Below are 14,434 nucleotides of genomic sequence, written 5' to 3'. Positions count from 1 at the left end.
AGGTGAACGGCCTGTTTGTCCCATGGCAAGTTGTTCGTGACATTCTGCACACTACCTTCGAAGAATCCTTGGATAAGACGTCTCACTCAGTTGGACGAAGAGCTCGCTATATTGTCAAAAATCCACAAACCTATCTGAACTACAGGTAAGCCGTGTGGTTTCTGGTGCTTTTATGCCTGTCCTCTCATCCCACCTGCTTCAGGTCTGCGTCCCAGGCAGGTGGAGCACAGGGCTGTCCAGCAGGCTGTCCACGCATGGGAGCTGGACAGTGAGGCTGTCCCGGATGTCCCCAGGGCCGTGCGTGATGCTAGGTGTGTTCACACCCGTGCCACTGTTTGGACTTGAGGGGATCATGCAAAGCAGACACGTATCTTTCCAGATGGAGAAATGACTGATGTGTGGCAGGGCCATGGGCAGAGGCCAGCTCACAGCTACTCAGTGTAGCTCTGTTAACAGCCCATCACATAGCTCGCTCCAGGAATAAGCTAGACAAGAACTCAGATCATCAGACACAATGTGCTCCATCCCCATCCTCACATCCTCAGCAGAGCTGAGTGGCCCTGAGGCTTCCACCTCTAGCCTGGGGTCTCAAGGAGGGCATGTCAGCTGCTGGACTGGTCTGGTGCCATCTCCCTCTCCCGATCAGTCTCACCTTCTTCTGCTAGGGCTGAGGCCATAAAACACTGCCAACCCCATCAGACTCCCCGCAGCTCCTTCTGCCAAAGGAGGACTTGGATTTTAGTGCAGGGAGGTGCCCTTGCATTAGAGGCAGCAGGGGAGACATGTCATGGCCCAGGTCACTGAGGGAACTTGACTGCCAGTTGATTGTGTCCTGCAGAGCCCGGTTGTGACAAAGAAGCCAACCCAGCCCCACCCAGGAGGAAGCAGCATGCCAGGCAGCGTTTCTGAGCTTGACACCAGGCTCGTGTGGGCGAGGCCTCGCCCAATTGGATGGCTCTCCTGTGTGCTGTAGGATGTCAGGCAGCCCCCTCGGCCTTCACACACTGGTTGTCAGTAGTACGTTCCCTCCCCAACCAGAGATGTCTCCAGAAATCTCCTGAGGGCCCAGTGCTCAGGGTGATAACTCCTGGGTTCCTGTGCAGAGCTGCATCCCCTGTGTATGGACCATCTGGCTTTTCTCTCTGAAGCTCCTGGCTGCTTGCAGAGAGTTCAAGTGGGCCAGGGCAACAGTGATAGTGGGTCTTCCTGACCCTGACTTGGGCCCACGCCATTTCCCTGTGGCAGCTGTGTGGGGACACGAGCAGGGCCTCCATCCTCGCCCCATGGCTTTGGGTGCTGAATCTGGGTCAGCGCCTTGACCTGCCCAGGGCAACTTCCGTTGATGAGAAGCCAGGTGACAACACCCCACCTGCCCCAACCCTGGGCCTCCCCATTCGATCCAGGGAAGTGATTGCATGTCTTCCTTGCTTTGGCACAAGCCAGTCTCTCTGTCACATAGATATGAAGGTCAAGGGCAGGGAAGGCCTTGACGGAAGAAAGGTTCTTATCAGAAGAAACGCCAGTGCCCATGATTATAACATTCACAGCACATTTTCACATAGGGCACCGCCCATGGCCCTGGCCACCGCCTGTGTGCAAGTGGGAGTTCTTGCTCTCGGTTTACCCATGGGAGGAAAAGGAGGAGGGAAGCCAGGCTGGAGGTGTGAGCAAGCGCCCTCACACACACGTCACCCCAAATCCTTCCCTTTCTGATGCTGTCATTCTCTACCAGGCTCATGGGTGTTGTGCCCCGCCATCAGCTGCAGCTGGCAGGGTTGACCCCAAGGCCTGAGGCGAGGGGCCACACATTGGTGCAGCCCTCTGACTTGGTTTCTGTCTGGCCTGTCCACCTGCAGGGTTTGCCTCGCTGAAGTGTACCAGGATAAAGCCCTTGTTGGAGATTTCATGAATCGCAAGTGTGATTATGAAGACCCAAAGGTACGGCCACCCTGGGTGGGTGCGGGCCTCAGCTTGCACTGAAGATAAGTTTCATTTCATTTCTGGCAGCCGTGCACATGTAGCTGTTTGTTTTTGCTTTTTTTTTTCTTTTCGTGCTCATTGAGGAGGTCCACGTGTCAGTCTTCTGGCTTCAGAGCTCATTTGATCTGGCTCCAAGTGACCATTTTTCTAAAGATGATTAGGATTTGATATGCCACTTTGAAATGCTACTGCACTTGAAGCCCGTTTGGTTAAGGAAATAGGGCAGTGCATCAGAAATTGCAAACAGCTGTACTATTTTCCTGGCAAAAGCTGCCGAGAGGTTGTGGGTCTTTCTGCAGGTGAGGCGAAGGCGGCAGCTGACCGGGCAGGGGCCATCTTTGTAGACCAGACTTCCTAGCTCTTTGCTTGCCTGATCGAGGCAAGACCTTGCTCGAAGAAAGTCACCGGCACATGGGATCTGGCAGAGAACTAGACAGACGGCCACAGTGCCACCAGCCCCCAGGGAGAGGCCACGCAGGCATGGCAGGAACACTTTGGGGCACAAGTGCCCTCTCCATTCACTCCAAAGCCAGGAGGGGTTTGGGGCTTCATTTATCCCCACATGCCTACAAGTCCAGAAAGTAGAAGGCGGAAGTCCGGGCTGCTACAGCCAAGCAGAGAGATCATCACATCCCCAGCATCATTTTCTCACTTTGTGCCAGCAGTTGGCTTTCCACCTGCCTAACCATCACCCCTTGGTGGCAAATGAACCCCTGGAGCTCGGTCCTCACTGCAGAATCCCAGGGCCAGAGGAAGTAGGGAGAAAGGCTGGCTCAGCCTTTTCCAAAAGCCCATGGCAGATTGGGCCACACAGCTGGGGGCACTGGGACTGCTCCCGTTGGTGTATACAGCCCAACTTCATCCCAAGGGCGGCCTACTCCCCAGACCAAATTGGAGCAGGCTGTGCTAATAAAGAACGGGCTGAAGAGCTGGGCCCGACAGTGTCCACCTCGGAGGGCTCTTCAGAGGTGCGCGTGCTGGTCCAGGTCAGCAGCTTTAGCGCACCAAGCTGGAGGCAGTGGAGAAGAGAGGGCACAGCACCCTTAGGGTACAGTGGTAGGTCCCCAGGCAGACGTAACAGGACCTTGTCCTACATGGTCTCAGTACCCAAGGGTGAAGTGTCTCACGGGACATGGGGTGGTGACATGATCTGCTTGCTTCTGGGAACCAGGTCTGGACTAAGACAGTGGCAGTGTGGGTTTGGAGGAGGGGAGGAGTTAGGGGTTCACCGAGCAAATAGGGGGCTGGAGGAGAGGAGGGAGAGACTGGAGGGAGCGAGGTGATGGGGGGCCCAAACCTACTGCGTGGAGGCATCCAGCGGGCCTTCGGGGACCAGGATGGGACAAGTTTGGGTCTTCCAGATGGGCTGTGGAGACAGCTGGTGGCAGGGCAGTAGTGACAGAGGACCCCTGGGGCCCCAGAAAGACGGGAGAGCAAGGGGAACTGCCCAGTCACTGTGGCCTGTGCCCCACAGCCACCACCATCTAGGGCAGAATGCTGCTGAGACAAACGGCCCTCAGGGTTCGCATCTCCTCCCCTCCTTCCCTGAAAGGTTTGTGCCACTGAGTTTAAGGAATTTGTGGAGAAGCTAAAAGAGAAATTCAGTTCCAACCTGAAGAACCCTGGCCTTGAGATCCCAGACACACTGCAAGAGCTGTTTGCCAGGTAAGGTTCTTCTGGTCCTTGTGGTCCTCCAGGGCGAGAGGCATAGCTCAGCTGCCAGGACTGTCTCTCCTCAGGGCGAGAGGCATAGCTCAGCTGCCAGGACTGTCTCCCCTCAGGGCGAGAGGCATAGCTCAGCTGCCAGGACTGTCTCCCCTCAGGGCGAGAGGCATAGCTCAGCTGCCAGGACTGTCTCCCCTCGGCAGCAGGGTCGTGTCTGGCCTTGCAGCTGACCCTCCTGTGCACCTTGTTTGTGGCCACCTGCTGTGTCACGGGGACTTGAGGATGGCAAAGGAGCTGCCGTTGCTCACCGCCCTGGGCCCTCGCACCCGCTTTCCCCACCGCATCCCTGCTGCTCACTCAGGTCAGGCTGCCTTGTCTGGTCGCACCCTTTGTTGAAGTCAGTCCCTTCCCTGAAATCCTGAGCGTCAGGGCTGGCATTGGGATGCAGGTGGGTTCTCACTCCAACACCCCTGTTCCTGCTCCTGGGTGGGCGCACGGGGCCCTGTGAGATGGAGAAGTCTGAAGTCCCGAGACCCAGGCCCGTTCACTCTCAACAAAAAAAGTATGTCCCTCCCCACCTCCCTCACCCTCACCACTGCCCTGCCAACCCTCTTCCTGCCAGGAGATGGCATTTGTCAGCTAGGTCCTCAACTCCGTGCTCGGCATTCACTTGCCAGATAACTTGGGAAACAGCCACCAGTGCCAGAGTGGGGAACCCCTGGAGGTCAAGTTCGGTGTTGACGCCCTTCAGTTGCTGTCTGCATCTTTATTTTTTGCTTCTCCAGCACACTGTCTCCCAGAATCCCCATGCAGCGTGGTTTGTGTCCCATCTTTGAGCTGGTTCAATGGCCTGTTTTCCTGTTTGTGATTTATATCTGCATGTCGTTTCTTGTAAGTTAGGGGGCAACTCGTCTTCATACAGAGGGACAGTTAAGGCTTTTTAAAGGAGAGGTCAGGAGCCATTTGGAAGGCTGGGAGAGTTGTGGCTGTAACAGATGAACACTCGTTTGGATCCTTGGCATTCTGACAAGCAAGGCCAAGTAGAAAGTGGTTCCATATTTTTACTTGCTTGACTGAAAAAAATAGTTCACCTATTATTCTAGAAAGCTACTTCTTCTTGGCAATAGATGGAGTCATTTGATGTGGCAAAGATGAATTTTTACTTTCATTCTCTAGAAAACAAAGAAACATCTTACAAATGGCCAGGGTTTTCTAAAAAGCCAGTCGTATGGTTTATTCCGGGAGTTATTTGCTTGGTGCGAACACAATAAAATGATGTTAAATGGAGCTCAAAAAAGAGACAGAGAAATCAGCTGTAATCCTCCCAACCCTTGATGCCGCCGCTGTCTCCGGCATGTTTGCCACGCCTGTGCTTCATTTGGCAGATGGTCACGTTTATTTCTGAGGTGCAGTGTGCTGTGATGACGGATGCGTGCGTGAGTCAAGCTGGTGAATTTCCATCACCTCACGAGCGCGTTGTTTTTCATGGTGGAAGCATCACCCACCTATCCTCGGAGCTTTCTCAAGATAGGCACCATGTTAGTGCCTGTGAGGCAAACACTAAGGCTTGTTCCTCTAGCCTGACGCTGGGCACCCGTGCCCATCACGGCACCTTCCCCGTCCCCATAGTTTTCTATCTTCTTCCTTAACCATTAGCAATGGATCCATGCCATTGTACATTTTTCCATGTCACTTCATAAATGAACATATATATTTTTTTTTTTAATGAGTTACATGAGAGTAGAAAGAGAATGGGTCCGTGAGCTCCCATCTGCTGGTTCTCTTGGCAAATGCTGTCAACCCCCCAGGAAGCCAGGAACCAGACACTGAAGTCCAGCTCTCCGGCATGAATGGCAAAACCCCAGGTAGTAGAGCCGGCTCCTGCTGCCTGCCAGAGGCTGCATCACAGAGAGCTGAAGTCAGGAGTCAGACCCAGGATGCCCATGTGGGAGGTGGGCTTCTCAACACGAGGCCAAGCACCCTCTCCAGCCCTGTGTTGTCTTTGTTTTTTTAAGATTTATTTTATTGGAAAGTCAGATATACAAAGAGGAGGAGAGACAGAGAGGAAGATCTTCCATCCGATGGTTCACTCCCCAAGCATCCACAACGGCTGGAGCTGAGCCAATCCGAAGCCAGGAGCCTCTTCTGAGTCTCCCACGCGGGTGCAGGTTCCCAAGGCTTTGGGCTGCCCTCGACTGCTTTCCCAGGCCACAAGCAGGGAGCTGGATGGGAAGCGGGGCCACCAGGAATAGAACCAGCTCCTATATGGGATCCCGGCACGTGCAAGGCGAGGACTTTAGCCACTAGGCTACTGCTTCAGGCCCTCCAGCCCTGTTTTGTAACAGGCCCTTTTGAGGAGTGGATCATGATGCATTCCTGGTTAAAATGCCTCACGTGCACGGAGCTAAACCTCTTTCTCAGCATATCCGCCAGCAGGCAGCCATCCTCAGTGGACGAAGGCCTGCTGCCTGTCACTGCTCATTCTCCTGTTCTCGTGCAGGTACCGGGTTTTGGCCATCGGTGATGAGAGAGACCCAAGCCGGAAAGAGGACCAACTAAACAGGCAAGCGCTGCTTTGCAGAGAATCTTGTCTTCCACTACTTGATGTCCTTGCATTCCGACCTGCCGGGGGTGTCATCTGGGACCAGGGCTAACCTGTTTTTGTGAATAAAGTTTTATTGGCACATAGCCATGCTTGCAGCACGTGTTACCCACGTGCTGAGCAGAGCTGGTGCAGTCCGGCACAGCTTGCAGACACTGCAGGCTCTGTTGCTTACCCCTTCACACGGGAACCTTGCTGAGCGTGACCTTGGTTCTGGTCACGGCAGGGATAAGGATCTGAGAGCTCAGCCCGTGGGCTTTCCAGGCAGAACTTTCTAGAACCTGCTCAGCTTTGTCATTGTCCTCATCTTGGGGAATCCTGTATGCAGATTGGTTTTCAGTTTCTGTATTTCCGTGAGAAACCAATGCTCACAGAAACAGTTACTCAGAATTGAAGAGAAAGAATACGTAAGCGCTCACTGGCCTCTTAACTGTCCCTAACCCGGCCCAGCTCCCACCACCACTCCCCCACCAGATGGGAACTTCCCGGCCAGTTAGTACGCCCGCGGAACCCTCCAGCACTTAGCCTCATGTTGTGATGGGTCTGGGCGTTTGCATCACTTTGGCATGTTGGGGCCTGACAGCCTACTTCAGCCAGGGATCGCGTGTCCAGGTACAAGCTGTGCTCACGCTGCGGTGCCCCTCTCCTGCAGCGTGGACGACATCCACTTCCTGGTGCTGCAGAACTTGATCCAGAGCACGCTGGCCCTCTCGGACAGCCAGATGAAGTCCTGCCAGTCATTTCAGGTGGGCAGTGGCTCCTGGCGTCACAGCAGCGGGGAGGGAGGGAAGCGGGGGGTGCAGAAAGATGATATTTTCTACTCCCACTCATGAATTCACATGCCTGGGGTCCCAAACTTGAGGGTCCTCATAGGGTCAGCTGGAGAGTGCTCCCAACATGTGGGACTGACCACATCCCGGATCCTGGCACACAGAGAGGTACCCATGTGCACCCAGCAGGGAATGCTGCAGCATCTCCCAGGCAGTGGGGGCTGGTTCAGAGCCCCAGTCTGCCTGTTGTCATGTAACAACCACGGCCAAGCCTCTGCAAAGCCACAGCGGGGGTTTCACTAGCTGTCCTCTGTCTGGAGACATCACCCCGAGCTGGCACCAAGAAGCACTGTGCCCCTTCTCCACACACTGGTTACCATGCACTGTGCTCGCAGGAAGCCAGTGTCGGTACTGTGCTGCCGCCCCAAGCAGTGAGTGAGTGAGGAAAGAAGAGCTGGCTAGATTCCGAGCTTGCAGAGAGCGTGAATGCAAAGGAGGCCCCCAGCCCCAGACAGATGGTCCACAGGCCACAGCTGCTCTCTGGGTTTCTGTGGTTGAGCCCACACTTGTTTAAGGAAACGAAGCCAAAGAGATCCTGTTCCACAGTGTACCCACAGGGCTGTATGGGCCCAGAGAGCCAGTTTTGCCAGGCTGCTATGAGCTGAAGTCTTCCCATCAGCCCTCAAAGGAGGGGCCCACCCCACTAGACAAAATGCCAGTGTTCCAAGCATTGAAGGATGAAAGCCGGGGGTCCCAGGCTCTGTCTCATCCTGCCATCTTGCCTGCACTTGGGGCTGCGGCGCTGCCTGGTCTCCCTGTGGCACTGCTACTGCACCGCTTGCTGTCCCTATGGGCACCAGCGTGGTTCTGGGGCCTCTCTTCCCCTGCAGGAAGCAGACTCCTACCGTCTGGCAGTGAGGCCTGGAAGACCTACAGCGAGGCTGTCACAGGCTCAGCAGGACCCCAGTCAGCTCTCCTATAGCCCAAGGCCTCCAGGAAATGGGAAAATGAGGGAGTGAGCAGCCAGGCGGCAGTGGGCCTGCTGCCCTGTGATAGCACCACCTCTTGGGGATCTGAGTGGCTGGGCCAGGCTCCCACCCTGCCCAGCATGCTCTGAGCTCTCCTGTGCATAGCAGCAGCTGCTTGTTTGTACCCATTCTATCACAGTGTAGAGTAGGCCCCATGGGGCAGGCTCTGGGCAGATACTGTTGATGTCCCCAAGCACTGTGCCTGGCCCTTGCTGGCCCCAACCTCTTTCTGTTTCTCAGTGTTGAGGTTACTGTTCTCTTCCTGGAGTACAGCTTGAAGTCAGTGTCCCTCATGGGTCCTGCGGCAGTGCCATCAGAACCTGGCCAGCCCCGGGTCCCTAACTGTGATGGCCCCTACTGGCTCCAGGGCCTTCTCAGCCAAAGAAGCAGACAGCTGCCTTACCTTCCCTGAGGCCAGATGCGCTGAGAGCAGGGATTGTCACACACAGCCCAGCTTGGCCCCCGGCCCCCGGCCCCCAGTCACCTATGCCCTCTGGAAGTGGCAGCTGCAGTGTCCCTGCGTCCACATGGCCAGCGGCACCCCAGGGTTCCCTGCTCACCCACCGCCCACTGTTGCAGACCTTCCGCCTCTACCAGGAGTACAAGGACCAGATCCTTGTGAAGGCCTTCCTGGAGTGCCAGAAGAAGAGCTTGGTCAACCGGCGCCGTGTCAACCACTCCCACGGTCCAAAGAAAAACCGGGCCTTGCCCTTCGTGCCCATGTCCTACCAGCTGTCTCAGACCTACTACAGGTGAGCACCTGCCCAGTAGGTGGGAGGGCAGAGGCTGAGCCGGGCCCTCGGACAGGAAGGACTCTGGCCTCCTGCGGCCACAGGTATGAGAGGCAAGTCCTGCCTGGGAAGGGGTTTCCTCATCATCATGACCTTCCTGCTGCAAGAGTAAAGGCAAGCGCTCGCAGTACTGGAAGGGCCATGACAGTTGGGCAGGTGGGCTTTCCTCTCCATCCAGTGGGTAAAATCAGTTCCCAATTCAGTAACTGGCTCACTTGGACATTCCCCCTCGGGGCTGGTATGGCTTAAGCCACAGCTCTGGGCACCCACTTTCTATATCGGAGCACCAGTTCAAATCCCAGCTCCTCCACTTCATCCCCAGCGTAGCATCTCTGTGCTGGGAGGCCCAGCCACATGGTCCCTGCCACCCATGTGGGAAACAGGCCCAGCCCTAGCCCCAGCTGCTCGGAGCAGATGACAGATCTTGCTCATTCTGCCTTTCGAATAAGTAAGAAATCTTAAAAAAAAAAAAGGCTCTACCTCCTGGCTAGGCACCATCTCAGTCCGACAGCCTAGAGCTGAGACCCAGGTGGCCAGCAGGTGCACAGGGCCGGAGGGGGTGGGAGGGTAGGCTCAGGGAAGCATCTCTCCGGAGCCCAGCGATGGAGGAGCGTCCCGGTCATTGCATGTTGGGTGTCTTGCACATACAGAAGATGTCTCGTAAGAGGGCATTGCCCAGCAGGGTCACCCGGACACCTGCCTTCTCTGGCAACATTCAGACCCAGAGCTACAGCCCCAGGAGTCTGTTTTAGTTCTCCTTTGCCTATGAATTCCAACCCTTCCTCCTTCCAAAGCCTCACCCCCAAGGACCCTCAGGCTCCGCTGCCTCCTGGGAAGTGGGTATGGCTGCACAAGACCCGGCCCTGAGGCCCCTGTGACCTGGAGCCACTTCTCTGGGCTGTGTGTCCTAGGGGTGAGACAAGGGTGCTTGTCTGGCAGTCCAGGAAGAGCTCAGGGCGGGGTTCCTGCTCTGTCACATTGCCACAGGAGGTAGAGGGGCACTCTCTTGGAGAGAAGCCAGGGCCTGCTTCTCCCCGCACCCCAGCAGTCACCCAGTGGAGCCATGAAACTGCGGTCACTTCACCTCCTGCGTCTGCGTGAGGTCAGGCCTGCTCTGGGTAAAGACTAGCTATGGACAGTCCTCGTCCCCAGTTGGGCAGCCCACATAGGGGCCATAGAGTGTCAGGTCAGGCTCCACTGGCTAGGTGACAAGATGGGAGCCTGCCTCCAAGGGGCACAGTGAGTGGAGAAGAGACAAATCTTGAAGATTCTACAGCCATAATGTCACTACTGTGGCTGCCCGTGTTCCCTATCACAGTGACCTGGCCAGGGCCCACCTCTGCCTTTCTCCTGGCTTCCCACTCGGGTGCCTCTTCAAAAGACATCAGATGCCAGTTCAAGTACTTGGGTCCCTGCCCTCTATGTGGAGGGCATGACTGGAGCTCCTGGCTTCCTGTCTGGCCCAGCCCTGGCTTTTGTGGCCATTGGGCGATGAACCAGCAGATGGACGGTCTGTATGTGATTCTTTTCTACCTTTCAAAGAATAAGAATAAATTAAAAAATGAATACTGCAGCCTCTTCATCTGAGCTGCAGGGGTTGGGGGACCCGGGACCTGTCATGACTAGGGCGCCCACAGCCCTTACCATCCTTTGGTCCATGCAGGATTTTCACGTGGCGGTTCCCAGCCACCATCTGCTCAGAGTCGTTCCAATTCTTGGACAAGATGCGGGCTGCCGGCAAGGTGGACCAGCCTGACACTTTCTCCTTCAAAGACCAGGAGAGCACCGACTCCCCCGGCGACATGGTGCCCTTCTCTTTGGACTGTCCCGGAGGATACTGCGTGGGCGCCCTGACGCTCTTCTCTCTGGGCCTCGTTTCTGTGGACGTCAAGATCCCCGAGCAGATCGTGGTGGTGGACAGCTCCATGGTGGAGAACGAGGTCATGAAGAGGTGAGGGGCAGCAGGCACACAGGGCCTTGCCGTGGTCGGCATTGCCTCTTTGCACTGACATTGGCCGTCACATTTGCGCGGTCTTTCTCGTGTGCTTGAGTTTTTGTGCTCGGTGTATGGCACTGTGCTGGTCATTTGCCACACAGAGGTAGCCAGGGCCTAGCTGTGGCTTTGGGTGCTCAAGTGACCAGGGTGTTAGCTATCAGGAACCGGAAAGTAACACAATGACAGGGAGCCTCCGGGACCAGCCTCTCCACTGGTCTGGGCATCTGCCACCCGGAAGGACACGGTAAGCCAGGCAGGGAAGGCCAGGCATGGAGGTGGTATTGATCCAAGGTCCTTGCAGACACCTTAGCTGAGCCGAGATTTGAAGGGGAGCAGGTGTTTAGGCAGCCCTTGTGGGGTTCCAGGTGGGTGGAGAGGTGTCAGCATGGAGCCCAGGAGGTGATAAGGGCTCAGGCACGTGTGTACAGCGAGGTCCCAGGTCCCCATGGGGCTGCCGCTGTGGCAGAACCACGGGGCCTCACCCTGCTGGCAGGGTGGCAGCAGGAACCTGTGTCCAGCCATTCAGGTCTCACTCTCTTCCTAGCCTGGGAAAGGAAGCAAGCTCTGATAAGGACGGGGGCTTAGATGATGATGAGGACGAAGAGGAAGACCTGGATGAAGGTGTGGGGGTCAAGCGTCGGAACTTTGAGGTGAAAGCCCGCCAGGCCTCCCACACCAACTACCTGCTGATGCGAGGCTACTACGCACCCGGCATCGTCAACACCCGCAACCTCAGCCCCAACGACAGCATCGTGGTTAACTCCTGCCAGGTGAAGTTCCGGCTGCGCTGCACCCCTGTCCCCACCTGTCTGGGGCCCCCCGGTGAGTGCTCGCCCTGCGGTTGGGGAGGGATTCTGGCAGCCCATTTCAGGGCCCATACCAGGGGTAGGGCTTTGCCTCCAGGCTCCGAGGGCTGGGGCACATGGAGAGAATCAGAGCCCATCCTTGGCCGTGCTGAGACGGCTCCGCAGGTGTCTCAACACCTCCAAGGGAGAGGTCATGCGTGCACACAGTGGGCATCCCGGGAGCACAGCGCTGCTCAGCCACTCCTCCCTGCCCCAGGCAGCCGTTGACTGTGGGTTTTCACCTCCGTTGCGGAGCTGCATAGCTCCCAGCAAATGCTTCCGTGAAGTTGTTGCATCCACTGGTTGGCTTCCCACACGCCTGCAACAGCCCACAGTGAGCCAGGCTGAAGCCAGGAGCCCTGAGTGGGCAACAGGGCCCCAAGTACCTGAGCCATTGTCTGCTGCCTCCCAGGATACATTCACGAGATGCTGGCTGGGATGTAGAGCCAGGCTTCTAGCCCGAGCGCTCCAGTACATGTGTTGGCATCCTAATAGTGGCTTAAGCTGCAGTGCCACAACACCTTTGAAACTTTGAACAACTTACCAATCCCTCAGTTGAGGCCGTCTCTCCCCACTTCCACTGCACGGAACTCGGATATCAAGTACCGGGGCTACTACCTTCCTGTTCTCCTCCACAGCCTTTCTCCTCCAGCCCACTTCCCTGAGTGTGTGTGTGTGTGTGTGTGTGTGTGTGTGTGTGCGCGCTGCAGCTGCTGTCATCTGTGTCTTAGCCATACTTTGAATTCTGTGCTGTGCCTGCATTTGCACCAGACAGAAGTTTGGTGGCATCCCACGGGCATGGTCTTGGTCTTGACCGAGTTGTCTGTTAATGGAGGTGACAGAAGCTAACACTGGGGCCGGTGTTGTGGTGCAGTGAGCTAGGCAGCCACTGTGACACCCACATTCCATAGAGGAGCACAGGTTCAAGTGCCTGCTGCTCTACTTCTGATCGATCCAGCTCCCTGCTGATACGCTTGGGAAGGCAGCAGAGGACGGCCCAAGGGCTTGGACACCTGCACCCCTGTGGGAGACCCCCAGTGGAGTTCTGGGATCCAGGGACCAATCTTGTGGCCAATCTGGGGGAGGAAGCCAGCAAATAGAAAATCTTTTCTCTTCCTCTCTTCTCTTCTTGTCTACTTTTCAAATGAATAAATCTTTATAAAAAGAAGTTTTTTAAAAAAATACCCTCCAGGGCCTGGAGTGCCAGTCCTCAGACCCCAGGCCACAGCCTCTGGGCCCTTTGTCATGAGTCTCCAGCAGGAAATGCAGGCTACACAGCAGAGTCTAGTCTAGCAGCCACAGGCAGTGGCCTGACCGTGGGGCCCAGGGTCCTTACAGCAGCTGCTGAGACAACAGCGAGCTCGGGTTGGAGTGTGTCCTCCCCAGGGTCCCACGTGTGCGAGCCACGGGGGGCTGCTGCGGGGCTAACTCCCAGCCCCCGTCCTGGTTTTCACAGCCACTTCTCTGGAAGAACTTTCCATGGGGGGCTCCTGCCTCCCCAGCACATTCACCAGGCTCATAGAACCACAGGAAAACGCCTGCAGCCTGGAAGAGTTTGCCCACCAGGTGGAGCTGTCCGGGTATACGCCTGCAGATGTGGCTGCCGCCTTGGAAATCTGGGGAGCCGTCGCAGCGGCTGGCTGTTTTGGGGTTGACCGGCAAGAGTTGGGCCGACGGTTCTCTGCCTTGGAGAAGATAGCTGGGGAGCGCACCAGGATATTCCCGGACTACGTGCAGGTGAGCCTTGCCGGTGGGGGGAGCCTGGTATCACCAAAGCAGAAGTTACAACTCACAGGACAAATGGGGACTGGCTTCCCTGGCTGGGCCATGCCTTGGGCTCTTGCTGGCCCAGGGACCTCCCTGGTACCCCACACCTGACCTGCTGTCCTCACCCCTGGGCTTAAACTACAAGAAGAAACAGCAAATGAGTCCCTCGGGACTGGTGTAGCCCCCTGGGTATCAGCAGCAGCGGTTGCAGGGTGCAGGGTACCTGTCGGGCTGCTGTGGGGCTGTGACGTCCCAACCGCTTTGCAGCCTTCATGTGGGAGGAGAGTCTGGCATATGCCCCGCACGCTCCAGGGCCTTGGGAGGCCTGGAGGACACACAGCCCGTGTGGGGAAAAGTCCATTCGTTGCTTGCCCAGATTCAAAGTGCTAGCAGGTGTTTGTGATTGTCAAGGCGTTTCCACAGGTGCAGGAAGCACCATCACAGGGTGTTTCATTCATGATTGAGCTGTCCCTTGGGTGTCATGTGCACCCCTGCTGTCAGGGGCTCCCAGAAAGTCTCAGAGTGACCTTGTTTTTCCAGGACCTCTTGGAGCAAAACCAGGTGCTAGAAGTCGGCGGCAACACTGTCCGCCTGGTGACCTTGGCCTCTGCCAAGCCCTGGCTGCTGCACTCAGTGCGGCCCAAAGGCCAGGAAGGGGACAGCGACGTCCCAAGAGAAGACGCTCAACCAAGGCCCCTGGAAGGGACTTCCAGCAAGGACAGTGCGCCCATCAAGGAGGTGCCACCTTCCCAGGGCCCCCAGGGCCACAAGAGGCGTGCCAGCTGGAGCACTGAAAGTGCTAACCAGCCCCCTGTGAAGAAGCTCGCCCTCCAGGATGCAAACTTGACCCCCGATCCCAGGCCTGGGACTGAAGAGAAGACAAAAACCCAGGCCCCGGCTCCTGAGGACAAAGGTACAGGGGACCAGCAATGGGTCAAGACACCCTGTTCCCTAGGCCAAGAGCAGCAATGGCTTTGCTTCTAGAAGGTT

At 56.6% G+C, this 14,434-nt stretch overlaps 1 protein-coding gene across 1 annotated transcript in view; it reads left to right on the top strand.

Moving 5' to 3' along the window:
* The window catches only part of GTF3C1 (general transcription factor IIIC subunit 1), a 60,859-nt gene that overhangs the window by 43,322 nt on the left and 3,103 nt on the right, over positions 1 to 14,434 (top strand). The window contains exons 25-34 of the mRNA XM_058680481.1: positions 3 to 145; positions 1,857 to 1,938; positions 3,533 to 3,645; positions 6,146 to 6,208; positions 6,900 to 6,993; positions 8,625 to 8,797; positions 10,500 to 10,787; positions 11,377 to 11,654; positions 13,134 to 13,414; positions 13,985 to 14,357. Coding sequence (XP_058536464.1) covers positions 3 to 145; positions 1,857 to 1,938; positions 3,533 to 3,645; positions 6,146 to 6,208; positions 6,900 to 6,993; positions 8,625 to 8,797; positions 10,500 to 10,787; positions 11,377 to 11,654; positions 13,134 to 13,414; positions 13,985 to 14,357 — 1,888 coding nt within the window. The remainder of the gene's footprint in view (positions 1 to 2; positions 146 to 1,856; positions 1,939 to 3,532; positions 3,646 to 6,145; positions 6,209 to 6,899; positions 6,994 to 8,624; positions 8,798 to 10,499; positions 10,788 to 11,376; positions 11,655 to 13,133; positions 13,415 to 13,984; positions 14,358 to 14,434) is intronic.

Source organism: Ochotona princeps, chromosome 24 (genome assembly GCF_030435755.1).
Source record: "Ochotona princeps isolate mOchPri1 chromosome 24, mOchPri1.hap1, whole genome shotgun sequence".
NCBI lineage: Eukaryota > Metazoa > Chordata > Mammalia > Lagomorpha > Ochotonidae > Ochotona > Ochotona princeps.
Note: the sequence above shows the minus strand (reverse complement) of the source record. Positions and strands in the feature narration are given on the sequence as shown.